Here is a 20,019-nt window from a genome sequence, read left to right on the forward strand (position 1 = left end):
GTTGTTGTCAAATGTCATTGCAGTGGCAGGGCAGAAATTGGACGAGGAGATATCATGGATTAGGACAGAGCGAGAGCCTGTCTCCTTCAGCTGCAAAGACAATGATCAGTGTACAACGCATGTCTCCTGGTACCAGAAGAAGGAGGGAGAACATTTTACCTTGATTCTTGAGCTGTGACTGAATCAAGCTGTGAATTAATGAAAAAGAAAGTGTTCTGCACCACAGGAAGTGACATTGTCAGAGGAACTGTTTGAGACGACACACTCCAGCTGGTTTTTCACCTCTCATCTTCATAATCGACTCTATGATCCAAACCATACTTCAGTAAAGATCTGTTAAATCAGTCTGATGTTCAGTGCTTTGGAGCTTTTCATTTCCCCAAATCTTAAGCACATATTCACTGAACATGGACTGTGGTATAACAATATTCTCTCTTTTTCTGGGTAAGTGGTTCATCAAACCTGTATCCATATATTTGAAATGGAATAACTCTGCTGTCATTTTTTTTTGTGATCAACTTCTGTTTTACAGTGGCTGCTTCAGGACAACGGCTGCAACAGGACCAGATATCAAAGACTAGGAGAGAGAAACAGAGTGTCTCCTTCGGCTGCAAAGTTACTGGTTCGTGCTTTGGTAACCTGGTCCACTGGTACCAGAAGAGAGAGGGTGAACCCTTTTCTTGGATTCTATACTTTGATTTCGATGACAATTCTGACAGCCGTGCTACCACTCATCCTCAGAGAGCAGATTTCTCTGTTAGGGGGGAGTCTGACTCCAGTAATCTTATGATCAAGTCCGTTAAAGTGTCCCATTCTGCCACCTACTACTGTGCCTGCTGGGTCTCGGGAACCCACAGTGAGAACTGATCCACACAGCCTGTACAAAAACTCTGTGGTTTTAATCAAGCTTTGTATTCATGAAAAGGTTCCTTACCACAGTAAGTGACATAAGAGTTTTGAGTGTAGCGTCTTCTTCAAATCCAAAGTGAAATGCAATTATAAAAGGAATTATAAATAAATGAACAAGATGTCTTGCCAATGAGCAAACAGTGTCTAAACTGCATCTTCTTGATGTGTCCTGCATACGGACATTGTGTGCAGAGGTTGGACAGAGGATTGTGTGCTTTTTAGGTATATATGGGTATAACAGTCAGAATAACCTATTTACATAAGTATTCAGACGTTTGCTATGAGACTCAAAATTGAGCTCAGGTGCATCCAGGTTTCCATTTATCATCCTTGAGATGTTTCTACAACTTGATTGGAGTCCACCTGTGCTAAATTCAATTGATTGGACATGATATGGAAAGGCACACTCCTGTCTATATAAGATCCCACAGTTGACAGTGCATGTCAGAGCAAAAAACTAAGCCATGAGGTCGGAGGAATTGTCCGTAGAGCTCTGAGACAGGATTGTGTTGAGGCACAGATCTGGGGAAGGGTACCAAAAACTGTCTGCAGCATTGAACGTCCCCAAGAACACAGTGGCCTTCATCATTCTATCGTGACATTATTAATATGCATGCGGCAGCCTCTGTTTTGAAACCATTGGATTCAGTTTTCCATTCAGCAATAGACTTTATTACTGGGGACGGTTTTAGAACTCATCATTGTATTCTTCACAAACATGTGGGATGGACCTCTCTGTCTGTAATAAGAGAGCTGTACTCTCTTTTAATGATTTACAATGCAGTTTTGTAACCCTTTGGTCTCAACAAAATTGGAAAAATATGCTTTTTGTTTTTTTGTTCCTTGTGTGGAACAAAATGCAGAATTCCGTGCAATTAGATATTCTGGTGTCTTTCAGGCAAATAAAATGATTGGAGACTTATGTTACAGAATGCGATTGCTTTTCTTAAATATATTTCATGTTGTTTTATTATAGTGTTCTGTAGGGCTGTTGTGTTTTATGTGTAAAGGTATACAAGGCTCTCATGTAAAATAGTTTTACCTCAGTGTGACTCCCTGTTTAAATAAAGGTTAAATTGAGAAAAAAAGAGAAAAAAACATGAGGTGATGGTGGCGGATGAATGGCACGACAATGGGCCTCAGGATCTCGTCAAGGTATCTCTGTGCATTCAAATTGCCATCGATAAATGCAATTATGTTGGTTGTCTGTAGCTTATGCCTGCCCATAACATAACCTCACCGCCACCATGGGGCAATCTGTTCACAACGTTGACATCAGCAAACAGCTCGCCCACAGAACACCAAAGACTCTGTCTGCCATCTGCCCGGTATAGTTGAAACTGGGATTCATCCGTGAAGAGCACACTTCTCCAGCCTGCCAGTGCCCAAAGAAGGTCAGCATTTGCCCACTGAAGTCAGTGTTGACACCGAACTGCAGTCAGGTCATGACCCTGGTGAGGACGACAATCATTCAGATGAGATTCCCTGAGTTTCTGACAGTTTTTGCAGAAATAATTCTCTTGTGAAAACCCACAGTTTCATCAGCTGTCTGGGTGGCTAGTCTCAGACGATCCTGCAGGTGAAAAAGCCGGATGTGGAAGTTCTGGGATGGTGTGGTTACACATAGTTCGTGTGGCTCAGTTGGTAGAGCATGTTGCTTGCAATGCCAGGGTTGTAAGTATGAGCCCCAAGGGGGACAAATACAGAAATATATGCATGACCCTTCTGTGAATCGCTCTGGATAAGAGTGCCTGATAAATGACTAAAACGTAAAAGTTTTGAGGCCAAATTCTCTTAAAGAATGTTAGATTTGGCTTATGTGTCAGGGATTTCTTCGTCGTCAGACGATATAGCGAAATCATCGTCGGAAAAAGAGTACCAATATGCAGCAGAGTTGAGATAGTTCATTTTGAACATTTAATAAACTCAAAAATGAACATACAAAATAACAAAACAAACTCACGATTACTAGACAGTCCTGTTAGGCTCACATACGCTAAACAAGAAACAATCTCCCACAAACACACAGACAAACACACCCAACTAATATAGGACTTCCAATCAAAGGCAACACCACACAGCTGCCTTCAATTGGAAGTCCACCCCAATTAACTCAACATAGAAACAGACTAACTAGACTAAACATAGAATACATGAATCTCAAACAGTGCCCAAAAAACCCCGGAATACTAAATCAAATGCCCTTACTACAAAAACACCATCCTGAACCACATAAAACAAATACCCTCTGCCACGTCCTGACCAAACTACAATAACAATTAACCCTTATACTGGCCAGGACGTGACATTATGGTAGATAAATGAACATGCCAAATGCAGGCTGACTCAACTTGTGGCATTGCGTTGTGTGACAAAACTGCACATTTTAGAGTGGCCTTTTATAGTCCCAAGCACAAGGTGCAACTGTGTAATGATTATGCTGTTTAATCAGCTTCTTCAAATCAAATCAAAAGTTATTAGTCATGAATACAACACGTGTAGATCTTACAGTGAAATGCTTACTTACTAGCCCCTGTCATGACGTTGCCCTCTTTGGGTACAGGGAGCACAGTTGACTCCCACCCCCTGCACCTCCCCCTGCACTTCTTCACCATCTCCCTCTGTCTCCTACACCCAGGCTGCTGTGGTCAGAAGGGGTCATAAATTCCTAAGAAAATGTTCCACCTCATGGCCACAGTATAAAGAGACAGAGTGTTTCACAGTATAGAGAACAAAGGATTCTTCCACCTCAAAGAATTGGAGAACCGAACAACATTTATGTTCTGGAGAAGGTATAAAAGATCGGTGAAGAATCCAGCTACGAACTGGTCCGTTTGGTACAATTTTATGAAACTCATGAGAGACAATACGGCCATATTACCATAATAATGTTTATATACTAGCCTCAGCTATGAGACTTACATCTAAATGGTTGTATAAAATTAATGAATAAGGATAAAGCTATTTGGAATATGTTGGGATGCTTGTAAGATGTTAACCTCTATGGGCTAGGTGGGACGCTAGCGTCCCACCCGTGGTGCACTCCATCAACAGCAGGTGCATTTCAAGAGCGGCAAATTTGAATCCAAATAAATGTCAAAATTCAAATTTTTCAAACATACAACTATTTTACACCCTTTGAAAGATAAACATCTCCTTAATCTAACCACGTTTTACGATTTCAAAATGGTTTTACGGCGAAAGCATAAATTTAGAGTATGTTAGGACAGTACATTTACAAGAGTTGTGTGTAATGTTTTGTCAATTCAAAGACAGGGTCACCAAAACCATAAAACCAGCTAAAATGATGCACTAACCTTTTACAATCTCCATCAGATGACACTCCTAGGACATTATGTTAGACAATGCATGCATTTTTAGTTCTATCAAGTTCATATTTATATCCAAAAACAGCGTTTTACTATGGCATTGATGTTGAGGAAATCGTTTCCCTCCAATAACCGGCAGTCAAGTCAACACCACAAATTAAATAATTAAAATTTGAAAATATTGGTAAAATATTATATTGTCATTTAAAGAATTATAGATTTACATCTCTTGAACGCAATCAACTTGCCAGATTTAAAAATAACCTTACTGGGAAATCACACTTTGCAATAATCTGAGCACTGCGCCCAGAAAAATACGCGTTGCGATACAGACTAGACGTCATGTTGGGGAGATCTAAAATCGAAAATACTATGTAAATAATCCATTACCTTTGATTCTCTTCATCAGATGTCACTTCCAGGTATCACAGGTCCATAACGAATGTAGTTTTGTTCAAAAAAGCTCATCATTTATGTCAAAAATCTCCGTCTTGTTAGCACATGATCTAAGCCAGCCGGACTTCTCGTCATGAACGAGGGGAAAAAATATATTTACGTTCGTTCAAACATGTCAAACGTTGTATAGCATAAATCATTAGGGCCTTTTTTAACCAGAACATGAATAATATTCAAGGTGGACGAATGCATACTCTTTTATAACGTATTGGAACGAGGGTACCCAACATGAACTCGCGCGCCAGGTGTCTAATGGGCCATCATCGTTCCATGGCTCTTGTTCGGTCAGATCTCCCTCCAGAAGACTCAAAACACTTTGTAAAGGCTGGTGACATCTAGTGGAAGCAATAGGAAGTGCCAAAATATTCCTCAGCCCCTGTGTTTTTCAATGGGATAGGTTTAAAGGTAATACAACACATCAGGTATCCACTTCCTGTCAGAAAATGTCTCAGGGTTTTGCCTGCCAAATGAGTTCTGTTATACTCACAGACTCCATTCAAACAGTTTTAGAAACTTTAGAGTGTTTTCTATCCATATATAATAAGTATATGCATATTCTAGTTACTGGGTAGGATTAGTAACCAGATTAAATCGGGCACACTTTTTTTATCCAGCCGTGCAAATACTGCCCCCTAGCCCTAACAGGTTAACCTCTCTGGGCTAGGTGGGACGAAATCGTCCCGCCTACGCAACAGCCAGTGTCATCCCGTGGCGCGATTTTCAAATACCTTAGAAATGCTATTACTTCAATTTCTCAAACATATTACTATTTTACAGCATTTTAAAGACAAGACTCTCGTTAATCTAACCACACTGTCCGATTTCAAAAAGGCTTTACAACGAAAGCAAAACATTAGATTATGTCAGCAGAGTACCCAGCCAGAAATAATCAGACACCCAATTTTCAAGCTAGCATATAATGTCACAAAAACCCAGAAGACAGCTAAATGCAGCACTAACCTTTGATGATCTTCATCAGATGACACACCTAGGACATTGTTATACAATACATGCATGTTTTGTTCAATCAAGTTCATATTTATATCAAAAAACAGCTTTTTACATTAGCATGTGACGTTCAGAACTAGCATACCCCCCGCAAACCTCCGGTGAATTTACTAAATTACTCACGATAAACGTTCACAAAAAACATAACAATTATTTAAAGAATTATAGATACAGAACTCCTTTGTGCAATCGAGGTGTCCGATTTTAAAATAGCTTTTCGGTGAAAGCACATTTTGCAATATTCGGAGTACATAGCCCAGTCATCACGACTAGCTATTTAGACACCCACCAAGTTTAGCCCTGACCAAACTCCGATTTACTATTACAAAAGTTTGATTACCTTTGATGTTCTTCGTCAGAATGCACTCCCAGGACTGCTTCTTCAATAACAAATGTTGGTTTGGTCCAAAATAATCCATCGTTATATCCAAATAGCGGCGTTTTGTTCGTGCGTTCAAGACACTATCTGAAGTGTAAATAAGGGTCACGAGCATGGCGCAATTCGTGACAAAAAAATTCTAAATATTCCATTACCGTACTTCGAAGCATGTCAACCGCTGTTTAAAATCCATTTTTATGCCATTTTTCTCGTAAAAAAGCGATAATATTCCGACCGGGAATCTGCGTTTAGGTAAACAGACAAAAGAAAACAAAGCATTCTGTCGACGCGGGCACGCGCCTGAGTCTCACAGTACTGTAACCAGCCACTACCCAAACGTGCTACTTTTTTTCAACCAGAGCCTGCAAAGCCACGATTCATATTTTTGCCGCCTTCTGAGAGCCCATGGGAGCCGTAGGAAGTGTCACGTAACAGCAGAAATCCTCTGTAATGGATAGAGATAATCAAGAAGGGCAAGAAATTGTCAGACAGGCCACTTCCTGCATGGAATCTTCTCAGGTTTTGGCCTGCCATATGAGTTCTGTTATACTCACAGACACCATTCAAACAGTTTTAGAAACTTTAGGGTGTTTTCTATCCAAAGCAAATAATTATATGCATATTCTAGTTACTGTGCAGGAGTAGTAACCAGATTAAATCGGGTACGTTTTTTATCCAGGCGTGTCAATACTGCCCCCTAGCCCTAACAGGTTAACCTCTTGACGGTCTCGTCCCGTATGCGTGACGAACATCCAGCGAAAAACTCCTATCGACATTAGCATAACGAAATTTAATATTTTTTTGTTGTTCAGATATAGGACTGTCTCATATCGTTTTATAGATACACCTCTCCTGAATCGACCCACGTCGTCCGATTTCAAAAAGGCTTTACAGGAAAAGCAAAACATTAGATTATGTTAGAGGAGTACATGGTAAAAGTAGCCACATAGCCATTTTCCGACCAACCACATGCATCACAAATAACCAAAAAAAACACCTAAATGCAGCACTAACCTTTTACAAACTTCATCAGATGACACACCTAGGACATCATGTTACACAATGCATGCATTCTTTTGTTCGATAAAGTTCATATTTATATAAAGAAACAGCATTTTACATCGGCGCCTGACGTTGACTAACTATTTTCCCTCAAATGCATCCCGGGAAACAGTGCTACAATTTACTCAATTACTATTCGAAAACATTTTTAAAATGTAATATTGTCATCCAAGAGATGAATATCTCTTGAAAGCACCTGTAATACCAGATTTAAAAATAACTTTACTGGGTAATCACACTTTGCGATAAAAGGGGATGCGATACTCAGAAAATTAGCTAGTAAATACTGTTTCAACAAGAGAGCCAATAAGATTCGAGGGGGACGATTGCATTGTGTTTCAAAACGTTTCGAAAGGAGGGGGTAGACAGGGCCGCCGGCGTCATAATGGTGATGGCCCTCCTCCTGTGACCAATTTCAACAGACTCTCATTCTGTCAGTTTCCACAGTAGAAGGCTCAAACCACTTTGTAAAGACTGGGGACATATAGTGGAAGCAATAGGAAGTGCTCAATGAACCATTGCTCACGGTGTGATTTATAGGCAACGAGATGAAGTTGAAAAAATTTGTGCCCATTTTAAATGGCCTACTACTCAAACTTAGAAGCTAGGATATGCATATAATTAATACTTGTGGATAGAAAACACCTAAAGTTTCTAAAACTGTTTGAATGGTGTCTGTGAGTATAACAGAACTCATATGGCAGTCAAAACCCCGAGACAGATCGAAACAGGAAGTGGAATTCTGAATTGCGAACTCAACTTCATCACGTTGCCTATTAATCACACCGTGAGCTATGGTTCATTGAGCACTTCCTATTGCTTCCACTAGATGTCCCCAGTCTTTACAAAGTGGTTTGAGTCTCCTACTGTTAAAACTGAATGAATGAGACGCTGTGGAACGTGGTCACACGGAGAGGGCCATCACCATTATGACGCCGGCGCCCCTGGTTACCCTCCCCTTTCGAAACGTTTTGAAACACAATGCAATCGTCCCCCTCGAATCTTATTGGCTCTCTTGTTGAAAAACGCCCTGAAGATTTATGTTATACAACGTTTGACATGTTTGAACGAACCTAAATGGGAAAAAAATGCATTTTCTCGAAATGGCTGTCCCGCGGCCGACGGAGCATTTAGATCAGCCTTCAGACGCGCTAACAAGAACAAGCTCTTGGAACAAAAAGGAGTAATTTTTTCGAACGAAAATACATTTGTTGTGGACCTGGGATTCCTGGAAGCGCTTTCTGATGAAGACAACCAAAGGTAAGGAATTATTGACAATAGTATACAAGACTAGATGTGATATGCGATTGTTCCAAGATGGCGCTGACCTATAACGTTAGCCTATTTCTCAGAGTATCGCATCCCCTTTCATCGCAAAGTATGATTATCCAGTAAAGTTACAGGTGCTTTCAAGAGATATTCATCTATAAATCTTAGAATGACAATATTACATTTTAAAAATGTTTTCGAATAATAATTTAGTAAATTGTAGCTCTGTTTCATCGGATGCATTTGAGGGAAAATAGTTAGTCAACGTTACGCACCGATGTAAAATGCTGTTTTTATATATAAATATGAACTTTATCGAACAAAAGAATGCATGTATTGTGTAACATGATGTCCTAGGTGTGTCATCTGATGAATATTGTAAAAGGTTAGTGCTGCATTTAGCTGTTTTTTGGTTATTTGTGATGCATGTGGTTGGTCGGAAAATGGCTATGTGGCTACTTTTACGATATACTCCTCTAACATAATCTAATGTTTTGCTTTTGCTGTAAAGCCTTTTTGAAATCGGACAACGTGGTTCGATTCAGGAGAGGTGTATCTATAAAACAATATAATTTGGGAAAAACAATTACAAAAATAAATTATAACATTTTGTTATGCTAATGGCGATATGATTTTTCGCTGGATGTCCGTCCCGTATGCGGCCGCACAGGGGTTAATAAAGTGACAATGCATAGATGATAACAACAGAGAGCAGCAGCGGTGTAAAGAGGGGGGGATACCTAGACGTGGCGCTCCGGTACCGCTTACCGTGCGATAGCAGAGAGAACAGTCTATGACTAGGGTGGCTGGAGTCTTTGACAATTTTTAGGGCCTTCCTCTGACACCACCTGGTATAGAGGTCCTGGATGGCAGGAGGCTTGGCCCCAGTGATGTACAGGGCCGTACGCAGTACCCTCTGTAGTGCCTTGTGGTTGGAGGCCGAGCAGTTGACATACCAGGCAGTGATGCAACTAGTCAGGATGCTCTCGATGGTGCAGCTGTAGAACCTTTTGAGGATCTGAGGACCCATGCCAAATCTTTTCAGTCTCCTTAGGGGGAATAGGTTTTGTCATGCCCTCTTCACAACTGTCTTGATGTGCTTGGACCATGTTAGTTTGATGGTGATGTGGAGCTTGAAGCTTTCAACCTGCTCCACTACAGGCCCGTTGATGAGAATGGGGGGCCTGCTTGGTCCTCTTTTTCCTGTAGTCCACAATCTTCTCCTTTGTCTTGATCCCGTTGAGGGAGAAGTTGTTGTGCTGGCACCACATGGCCAGGTCTCTGACCTCCTCCCTATAGGTTGCCTTGTCGTTGTCGGTAATCAGGCCTACCTCTGTTGTTCCATAGGCAAACTAAATGATGGTGTTGGAGTTGTGCCTGGACGTCAGGAGGGGGCATGCACCGCTGAGGGGCCCCTGTGTTGAGGATAAGTGGGGCAGTTGTGTTGTTACCTATCCTTACCACCTGGGGAGGCCCGTCAGGAAGTTCAGAATCCATTTGCAGAGGGAGGTGTTCAGTCCCAGGGTCCTTAGCTTATTGATAAGCTTTAGGGGCACTACGGGGGCACCTTTTGTCCAGGTGGGAAAGGGCAGTGTGGAGTGCTATGGAGGTTGCATCATCTGTGGATTTGTTAGGGCGGTATGCAAATTGCAGTGGGTCTAGGGTTTCTAGGATAATGGTGTTGATGTGAGCCATGACCAGCCTTTCAAAGCACTTCATGGCTACAGATGTGAGTGCTATGGGTCGGTAGTAATTTAGGCAAGTTACCTCAGTGTTCTTGGGCACAGGCACAATGGTGGTCTGCTTTAAACATGTTGGTATTTCAGACTCGGACAGGGAGAGGTTGAAAATGTCAGTGAAGACACTTGCCAGTTGGTCAGCACATGCTTGTAGTACACGTCCTGGTATTCCGTCTGGCCCTGCGGCCTTGTGAATGTTGACCTGTTTAAAGGTGTTACTCACATCGGCTGCGGAGAGCGTGATCACACAGTCTTCCGGAACAGCTGGTGCTCTTATGCATGTTTCAGTGTTATTTGCATCATAGCAAGCATAGAAGTAGTTTAGCTCGTCTGGTAGGGGGCAGCTCTCGGCTGGGCTCCTCTTTGTAGTGTGTAATGGTTTACAAGCCCTGCCAAATCCGACGAGCGTCAGAGCCGGTGTAGTACGATTCGATCATAGTCCTGTATTGAGGCTTTGACTTTTTGATGGTTCATCGGAGGGCATAGCAGCATTTCATGTAAGCTTCCGGGTTAGAGTCCCGCTCTTTGAAAGCGGCAGCTCTAGCCTTTAGCACAGTGCGGATGCTGTCTGTAATCCATGGCTTCTGGTTGGACTATGTACGTACGGTCACTGTGGGGACAACTTCATCGATGCACTTATTGATGAAGCCAATGACTGATGTGGTGTACTGATGCCATTGGAGGAATACCGGAACATATTACTGTCTGTGCTAGCAAAACAGTCCTGTCGCTTAGCATCTTCTTCTTCTGACCACATTGTTATTGATCTAGTCACTGGTGCTTCCTGCTTTAAGTTTAGCTTGTATGCAGGAATCAGGAGGATATAATTATGGTCAGATTTGCCAAATGGAGGGTGAGGGAGAGCTTTGTCTGCATCTGTGTGTCGACTATAGGTGGTCCAGAATTATTTTTACTCTGGTTGCACATATAACATGCTGATAGAAATTTGGTAAAATGGATTTAGGTTTCCCTGCATTAAAGTCCCCGGCTACTAGGAGCACCGCCTCTGGGTGAGCGTTTTCTTGTTTGCTTATGGCGGAATATAGCTCATACAATGCTGTCTTAGTCCCAGCCTCTGACTGTGGTGGTATGTAAACATCTACGAAGAAAACAGATAAACTCTCTCGGTAGGTAGTGTGGTCTACAGCTTATCATGAGATAGTCTACCTCAGGGGAGCAATAGCTCGAGACTTCCATTGATATCGTTTACCAGCTGTTATTTACAAAAATACATAGCTCGCCGCCACTGTTCTATCCTGCCGGTACATAACCAGCCAGCTGTATGTTGATATTGTCGTCATTCAGCCACGACTCCGTGAAGCATAAGATGTTACAGTTTTTAATGTCCCGTTGGTAGTTTAATCTTCCGCATAACTCGTTGATTTTATTCTCCAAGTATTGCATGTTTGCTAGCAGAATGGAGGGAAGTGGGGTTTATTCGATTGCCAACGAATTCTCCGAAGTCAGCCCACTCTTTGGCCCCTCTTTTCTGCCTCCTCTTCATGCAGATCATGGGGATCGGGGCCTGTTCCCAAGGAAGCAGTATATCCTTTGTGTTGGGCTCGTCAGATTCGTGAAAGGAAATAAAATATTCTGCTCGTCCATGGTCAGAAATTGCAGTCCTGATGTCTAGAAGTTATTTTCGGTCATAAGAGATGGTTGTGGCAACATTATGTACAAAATAAGTAAAAACATAAGTTACAATCGGCTAGGGGCACGTAAAACGTCTGCCTTCTACTCCGGCGCCATCTTGGTGTATCAATAGTAACCCTTTGCAGGGGAGTTTTGTAGACATGTCTTAGTATTGTGTTTCGACAATCTGAAGAGAAGAGAATGAGGTGGGTGTGTCATTACTGTTGTAGTCTTGATTTTATACCTTTCAGTGTCCCTTGCTGGTTTCTGTCCACAATCTTGTTGTGCTCCATAACTGCAAGGTGAGTCCACTCCCTCATGCTTGTGTACAGAAAATGCCCCCAATTTGGGTTATTTTCTAGCAGGGCACTGTGGAAGGACTTTAAGGTAAAAGAGAAGAGGGGTAGACTAAATTGATTACATGGTCTGTGAGGTACTCTGTGGTCCTCAGGCTACATCTAGCCACCTGTAACACTATAACACAAACAGAAGCCATACAAACACTACCCAATTCATGTTTATACCATGCTTACTGTAAATTGAGCTATTTTAGCCGTCAGCCTATACATATTTTGCCAACTTACCTTCACCTTGTGCAGAGCTAGGGGTTGGAAGTGCATGTTGGTGGAATCAGATTATGTCCCACCAAAACAAAATACACAACAAAACACGATTTAGCCTGGCTAGCTAAACATACCTTACATTGACATTTCAATATTGTCAGCTTGCTGTTAGCTAACTAGCGTCACTAAATTGGCATCAAGATTGCTAGCCAACTGAGACTGGCTGACAACAACTAACCAACCATAGACAATTTTACACATTCATCATTTCTACCAGCACACAAACAGAGAGTGAGTTAGTTGTATCAAAAATTATATTTTAACTAACGGAGTGTGACATTACCTAGCTAACATTAGCTTATGTCAGTCAAAGATAGAACAAAACTCTTCTGAAGGTAGCTACCAGTCTAGCAGTGACGAAAATAGGCGAAAATGATCGACAGCGTCTATACCAAAAGAAAGCTATATCTTGTTTATTTAACTAGGCAAGTCAGTTAAGAACAAATTCTTATTTACATTGACAGCCTACCAGGGACCAATGGGTGATCTGCCTTGTTCATGGGTAGAACAACAGATGTTTACTTTGTCCGCTCAGGTATTTGATCCAGCAACCTTCCGGTTACTGGCCCAATGCTCTAACCACTAGGCTACATACCACCACTTAGCTGATGGCTTTCAGAGTTCAATACCGGATTGTAATGTTAAAACCTCTCTAGGAAAAGTGGGACACTAGCTTCCCACCCCGCCAACAGCCAGTGAAATAGCAGAGCGCCAAGTTCAAAACAACAAAAAACTCATATTTCAAATTACTCACACATACAAGTACTGTTCACAATTTGAAAGATAATCTTCTCGTTAATCCAACCACAGTGTCCAATTTCAAAAAGGCTTTACGGCGAAAGCATAGCATTAGATTATGTTAGGACAGCACCTAGACAAGAAAAACCACACAGCCATTTTCCAAGCAAGGAGAGGCATCACAAAAAACAGAAATACAGTTAAAATGAATCACTAACCTTTGATGATCATCATCAGATGGCACTCATAGGACTTCATGTTACACAATACATGTATGTTTTGCTCGATAAAGATCAAATTTATATCCAAAAACCCCATTTTACATTGGCATGTAATGTACAGAAATGTTTTGCCTCCGAAACCCCGGTGAATGAGCACATCAATTTACAGAAATACTCATCATAAACTTTGATAAAAGATACAAGTGTTATGCACAGAATAATAGATAAACTACTCCTTAATGCAACCGTTGTGTCAGATTTCAAAAAAGCTTTACGGCGAAAGCAAACTTTGCAATAATCTGAGTACAGCGCTCAGACATCAAAACAAGCCATACAGATACCCGCCATTATGGAGTCAACAGAAGTCAGAAATAACATTATCAATATTCACTTACCTTTGATGATCTTCATCGGAATGCACTCCCAGGAATCCCAGTTCCACAATAAATGTTAGTTTTGTTCGATAAAGTTCATCTTTATGTCCAAATACCTCCATTTTGTTTGCACATTTAGTCCAGCACTCCACATTCACTAAGCTAGCGAGTTTAGTCCAGACGAAAAGTCTAAATAGTTCCATTACTGTCACAGTATCCACAGAAAATGGTGCCCCTCCTCGGCCGGGCGGTGCTCGGCGGTCGTCGTCGCCGGTCTACTAGCTGCCACCAATCTATGTTTCTGTGTTGGTTGTGTTTTGTCTGTCTAGGTCCGCACCTGTTTTTGTTTCTGTCATTAGTGGGGGGGGTATTTAGTTTGTTCCTTTGGGGTTGTGTGTTGTGCGGGATTGTTTTGATTGTCAGCGGGCAGTGTGGTAGTACATTGTGTTTTTGCTCCAGCGTTTTATTATTTGGAGTATTGATTCTAGCCGGGCTGCGCCCCGTGCGTATTTTCGCCTCTTCATTTGGATTACCTGTTTCCCTTTTGGGGTTTTGTGCGATCCCTGTGTTTTTGATACACCTAGCGTGTTGGGTGTCATTAAACTTCGGCCTACCGAACAATCATATCCTGCATTTGACTCTGCTCCTTCCTCCTGCCCTACATATCCGTGACAATTACAGTTCGTAGAAACATGTCAAACGATGTATAGAATCAATCTTTAGGATGTTTTTATCATAAATCTTCAATAATATTCCAACCGGACAATTCCTTTGTCTTTAGAATTGAAAGGAAAGGCAGCTCGCTATCATGGCCGTGCGCATGTGTGAGCTCATGCCAATTTTCCAGACACATGACTGAATCAGCTCTTATTCTCTTCCCATTCACAGTAGATGCCTGAAAAAAGGTGCTAAAGACTGTTGACATCTAGTGGAAGCCTTAGAAAGTGCAATATGACCCCACAGACACTGTATACTGGATAGGCAATCACTTGAAAAACTACAAACCTCAGATTTCCCACTATCTGGTTGGATTGTTTCTCAGGTTTTTGCCTGCCATATGAGTTCTGTTATACTCACAGACATCATTCAAACCGTTTTGGAAACTTCAGAGTGTTTTCCATCCAAATCTATATTATATGCATATCCTCTTGGGGCTATGTGGGACGCTAGCGTGCCACCCGTGGTGCACCCTATCAACAGCAGGTGCATTTCAAGAGCGGCAAATTTGAAACCAAATAAATGTCAAAATTCAAATTTTTCAAACATACAACTATCTTACACCCATTGAAAGATAAACATCTCCTTAATCTAACCACGTTGTCCGATTTCAAAAAGGTTTTACGGCGAAAGCATAAAGTTAGATTATGTTAGGAGAGTACATTGACAATAGCTGTGTGTAATGTTTTGTCAATTCAAAGACAGGCGTCACCAAAACCATAAAACCAGCTAAAATGATGCACTAACCTTTGACAATCTCCATCAGATGACACTCCTAGGACATTATGTTAGACAATGCATGCATTTTTAGTTCTATCAAGTTCATATTTATATCCAAAAACAGCGTTTTACTATGGCGTTGATGTTCAGGAAATCGTTTCCCTCCAAGTCAGCACCACAAATTAAATAATTAAAATTAGAAAACATTGGTAAAATATTATATTGTCATTTAAAGAATTATAGATTTACATCTCTTGAACGCAATCGACTTGCCAGATTTAAAAATAACCTTACTGGGAAATCACACTTTGCAATAATCTGAGCACTGCGCCCAGAAAAATACGCTTTGCGATACAGACTGACCGCCATGTTGGAGAGATCTAAAATCGAAAATACTATGTAAATAATCCATTACCTTTGATTGTCTTCGTCAGATGTCACTTCCAGGAATCCCAGGTCCATAACGAATGTAGTTTTGTTCAAAAAAGCTCATCATTTATGTCCAAAAAGCTCCGTGTTGTTAGCACATGATCTAAGCCCGCCGGACTTCACTTCATGAACGAGGGGAAAAAATATATTTACGTTCGTTCAAACATGTCAAACGTTGTATAGCATAAATCATTAGTGCCTTTTTTAACCAGAACATGAATAATATTCAAGGTGGACGAATGCATTCTCTTTTAAAACGTATTGGAACGAGGGTACCCAACATGACCTCGCGCTCCAGGGTCTAATCGGCCATCACCGTTCCAAGGCTCATGTTCGGTCAGATCTCACAGTAGAAGACTCAAAATACTTTGTAAAGGCTGGTGACATCTAGTGGAAGCAATAGGAAGTGCCAAAACATTAATAAGCCCCTGTGTGTTTCAATGGCATAGGCTTAAAGGTAATTCAACACATCAGTTATCCACTTCTCAGGGTTTTGCCTGCCAAATGAGTTCTGTTATACTCACAGACACCATTCAAACAGTTTTAGAAACTTTAGGGTGTTTTCTATCCATATATAATAAGTATATGCATATTCTAGTTACTGGGTAGCATTAGTAACCAGATTAACCTGTTATGGCTAGGGGGCAGTATTTTCACGGCTGGATAAAAAACGTGCCTGATTTAATCTGGTTACCACTCCTACCCAGTAAACATTATATTTTGTGAAAAATCGACTAAAATATTTTGAGATTGGGCAACATGTTGAAGTATACTTTTTTGAGTGCAGAATACTTCAAAGATGTCTGACCATTAACGTGCTTTTACTCCCTACAATAATTTTAGTTGTAAGGTTCTGTTTGTACTCAAAACTTTAAAACCATGGTAACTTGCCACTTAACTTGGTTCATTTGTGTCACTGTGAATTAAATTAAGAATCAAAACTGTGTAACTTTAGCACAACTTACTTACCATCGCAAGTAATATTACTATATTATACATGTTAATATCACTTGATTAATAACTTAAATAATTAATGTTGCATCACTGTAATTCATTTCTTTAGTTACTCTATTCTTTGGAGTGCATTCAACAAATACAATCAACATGTTCAAGTTTGCATACAACTTTGCATATTTGGGGTGCATGAGGCCCCTGAACCTTTGTACACTTAACACACGCCATGCCAAACACAGTGCAGGCTACTTTTTGACAAGGGAATTTTCACTGTGTATGTACTTGTATTTGGATCTGGTACGAAACTTTATGTGACAGGTAAGAGATTCATTCCTCTGACTTTCAGCAGATAAACAAAGCACTAGTCATTAGTAATTATAATTAATCTATATGTCTAATCTGTTTCCAAAATAATTGAGAAAACATCCTGCAGCATTGCTCCACAAATATGCATTATTCATGATCAACTCATGTTCGAAAATAAAAACAAATATTATGAATTTGAAAGCCTGTTATTCGCCTGTAGAATTTATCATTCTGATTTTCAATGATGCCATATGAACAATTTACAGTATATTGCATGTCCTTACTCTTAGAGATATACACCCTCAGTTAAATTTCTGATAGAAATGTTAAGTAATTTGATATAGGGTAAAAATGTTGAACTGTTTACTGAACTAGTAATCTTATGAATTAAATGATATTGGAAGTTTAATTTACATTATATAGAAATAAGATATTCCAGAAGGATATTTCTTATGAAAAAAAATCTAGTTCATTTATTTATTTATGTATGTAATTAATTGTTTACTTGAATATAGACAGTAAAGCTGGATATAAAACAAATGCTGTGGGACATCATGATTCAACAGACTACCTCTGAAGTCTGACAACTTGTGTGTGATGTCCCTTTAAAGAAGACTGTAAATGTTATTGTTTCTCTTGAAAATCAGACAACAATAGTGTACAAAACCCCAAAGTGACGGTCTACCCAGCGTCCAAACCTGAGCCAAATAGGAAAACCACCCTGCTATGTTTGGCTAGAGACATGTTTCCAGACTTGGTCAAGATTTCATGGAAGATGGTGGATAAAAATGGCCGAACAGTAGAGGTACCCAAAGCAGAGAGGGAAGAGCTGGAGCAGAGGGAGGAAGGACGGACGACCAGTATGATCATCATTGATAAAGACAAGACATACAGCAACAAATACAGCTGTTCTGTGGAACATGAAGGGGGCCCTCAAGATGTTGACATACCAGAAGGTAAAGACAATCATTGAAATTGTTTTACATTAGTATGTATTATTCATGTAATATGTATTAATGTATATGTTTATATGAGTAGGCAGTCATGTAATCCGAAAATTGAATATTACCTTTTCAAAGTAAAAAAGAAAGTACGCCTAGCCAACATAAAAATTGGACTGACACTTGGTAATTGCACAGGAATGTTGTCTAGTTAGTTTCGCAAGTTTAAACAAATCTTGTTTTTTTTTTGCGTAACTATTAGTCTATCCCTGACTGTAGCCTACATAATGCTCTGAAAAAAATTATTATTTAATATGACCTTTTTACATCTCGTTCTCAGAGGAACCAACTCAAGCTTCTCCAACCACCATGGCTGCAACAACCACTTTGCAGGTTACCTATGGTAAGATTTATTTGTATTTACTTAATGCAGGGTTGGGGTTAAATAAAAAAAATGAAATCTTGTAATATATATTTATTTAGCATTTTTTAAGGAATCATGTGTCCATCTGTCTAAAAATGGCATATCACCGTTTCAAAGTAAAAAATAAAGTACATAACAATTGGACTCACACTTGTTAATTGCATAGGAATGTTGTGTATCTAGTTGGTTTTGCAAGTAAACAAATAGCCAATGCAAATGAAGGTTAACTTTTTATCCCCAATGCAATCTCCAAAGAAAACGGCATAACTTGTCATAACTGTAGCAACAGAGATATGGCATGGCTGGGAACTTTTTCATTATCTGACAGTAGATAATGCTCTGCTTTTTTTCTTTAATATGATCTTTTTCCATCTCATTCTCAGATGAACCAACTGAAGCTTCTCCAACCACCATGGCTGCACCAACCACTCTGCAGGTTACCAACGGTAAATATTTAAGTGTATTTCATGCAGTTTTGGGGTCTATTCAAATAATTAAAAGTTGGAAAAAATATATAAATGAACAGATTTAGATATGGTGAAGTTGCATTATTCAGGTGTGTAATATGGTTAGATGAGAAGTTGTTGAAAAGTGTGAGAAAAGTGATTTAATGTGATATTTATGGTAAATTTGAGGTGTGGAGCAAGAATGATGCTTTGCATGGCCACATCCAAAGGTAAGGGAAGAATGTTTTGTAAAGAGAAACATTTTAAATCTCGTGACCTGCGGAGAGATGGCACTGTCTAATGAATCTAAAAACATTGAAAGATCAAGGTTTTGTGAGACCGCATCCACGATAAACGCTGCATATGTCGGCTTAATTGTAAATAGCCGACAAAGTGCAATCAGATCGATTCAATCCTTTGGCGGGTTCAAATCAAATCAAATTGTATTTGTCACATGTGCCGAATACAATAGGTGTAGACTTTACAGTGAAATTCTTAATTACAAGCCCTTAACCAACAATGCAGTTTTAAGAAACAAAACCGAAAAAGATAAGAAATAAAAGTAACAAATAATTAAAGAGCAACAGTAAAATCACAATAGCAAGGCTATATACAGGGGGTACCGGGACAGAGTCAATGTGCGGGGGCACCGGTTTGTTGAGGTAATTGAGATAATAGGCATAGCGTCTTTTAAAGACAATGTTCTGGTGTTCGCAGAGATCCCATCCATGGTAAACGTTGCATATGTTCGGCTTGTTCAGAAATGGCTTTAAAAACCACATTGCTTATATCCCATGATTGGATTGAATCTTGTCCTTAAAAAAATGTATGATCAATATTTTATTGACATTTTTTATACAGAAACAACAAAATACAACAAATACAAATAGGACCCAGCAAACTCATGAAAAAGAGAAGAGAAAAAAAGAAACAAGATAACAGAAAACTGGACTATATTATAATAAAATCACTGGCTAATTTCCTGGCCTTTCTCTTTTCTTTTCCCCAGATTCATTCAAGTCCATATGCGGTCTGAACTTGGCCTCTCTGGTTTACACAGTGATGATAGTGAAGAGCATGGTGTACTGCTATGGGCTCTCTTTCCTGCTGCACTACAGGAACATGGGTTGTAGACCCAAAACCTGTAGACAAATTCATTGAAAGGATATCCCTATATATTGTGTTTCCCTCCTTAAAATGAATATCACATAATATTTACTTTTGATGATTGTGGGAGCCACCCACTACAGACACTTGAATACGGTTCAGTTAAGGAGAGCAAATCTTGATGGTAGAAATATGATTGAAATATTGACAGTTTTATTAAAGTTGCCTTGCTATAT

General features: G+C 40.0%; 1 protein-coding gene across 1 annotated transcript; it reads left to right on the forward strand.

The window, feature by feature from the left end:
* Positions 1-156: 156 nt before the first annotated feature.
* LOC106580238 (immunoglobulin lambda-1 light chain) lies at positions 157-20,019 on the forward strand. Its single transcript, XM_014161059.2, has 7 exons — positions 157-444; positions 533-856; positions 16,788-16,877; positions 17,513-17,821; positions 18,147-18,209; positions 18,614-18,676; positions 19,686-20,019. Exons 1-7 carry the CDS (start codon positions 408-410, stop codon positions 19,835-19,837), a joined length of 1,038 nt encoding a protein of 345 aa, XP_014016534.2. The 5' UTR covers positions 157-407; the 3' UTR covers positions 19,838-20,019.

Source organism: Salmo salar, chromosome ssa20, assembly GCF_905237065.1.
Source record: "Salmo salar chromosome ssa20, Ssal_v3.1, whole genome shotgun sequence".
In the NCBI taxonomy this organism is placed as follows: Eukaryota; Metazoa; Chordata; class Actinopteri; order Salmoniformes; family Salmonidae; genus Salmo; species Salmo salar.

What these genes read in the sequence shown, in the direction of transcription:
- LOC106580238 (XM_014161059.2), top strand. Translation starts at nt 408, where the DNA reads ATGGACTGTGGTATAACAATATTCTCTCTTTTTCTGG. An exon ending in CTGGGTCTCGGGAACCCACA is followed by an intron (nt 857 to 16,787) that starts GTGAGAACTGAT and finishes AACACACGCCAT; the next exon opens with GCCAAACACAGTGCAGGCTA. An exon ending in CACTCTGCAGGTTACCAACG is followed by an intron (nt 18,677 to 19,685) that starts GTAAATATTTAA and finishes TCTTTTCCCCAG; the next exon opens with ATTCATTCAAGTCCATATGC.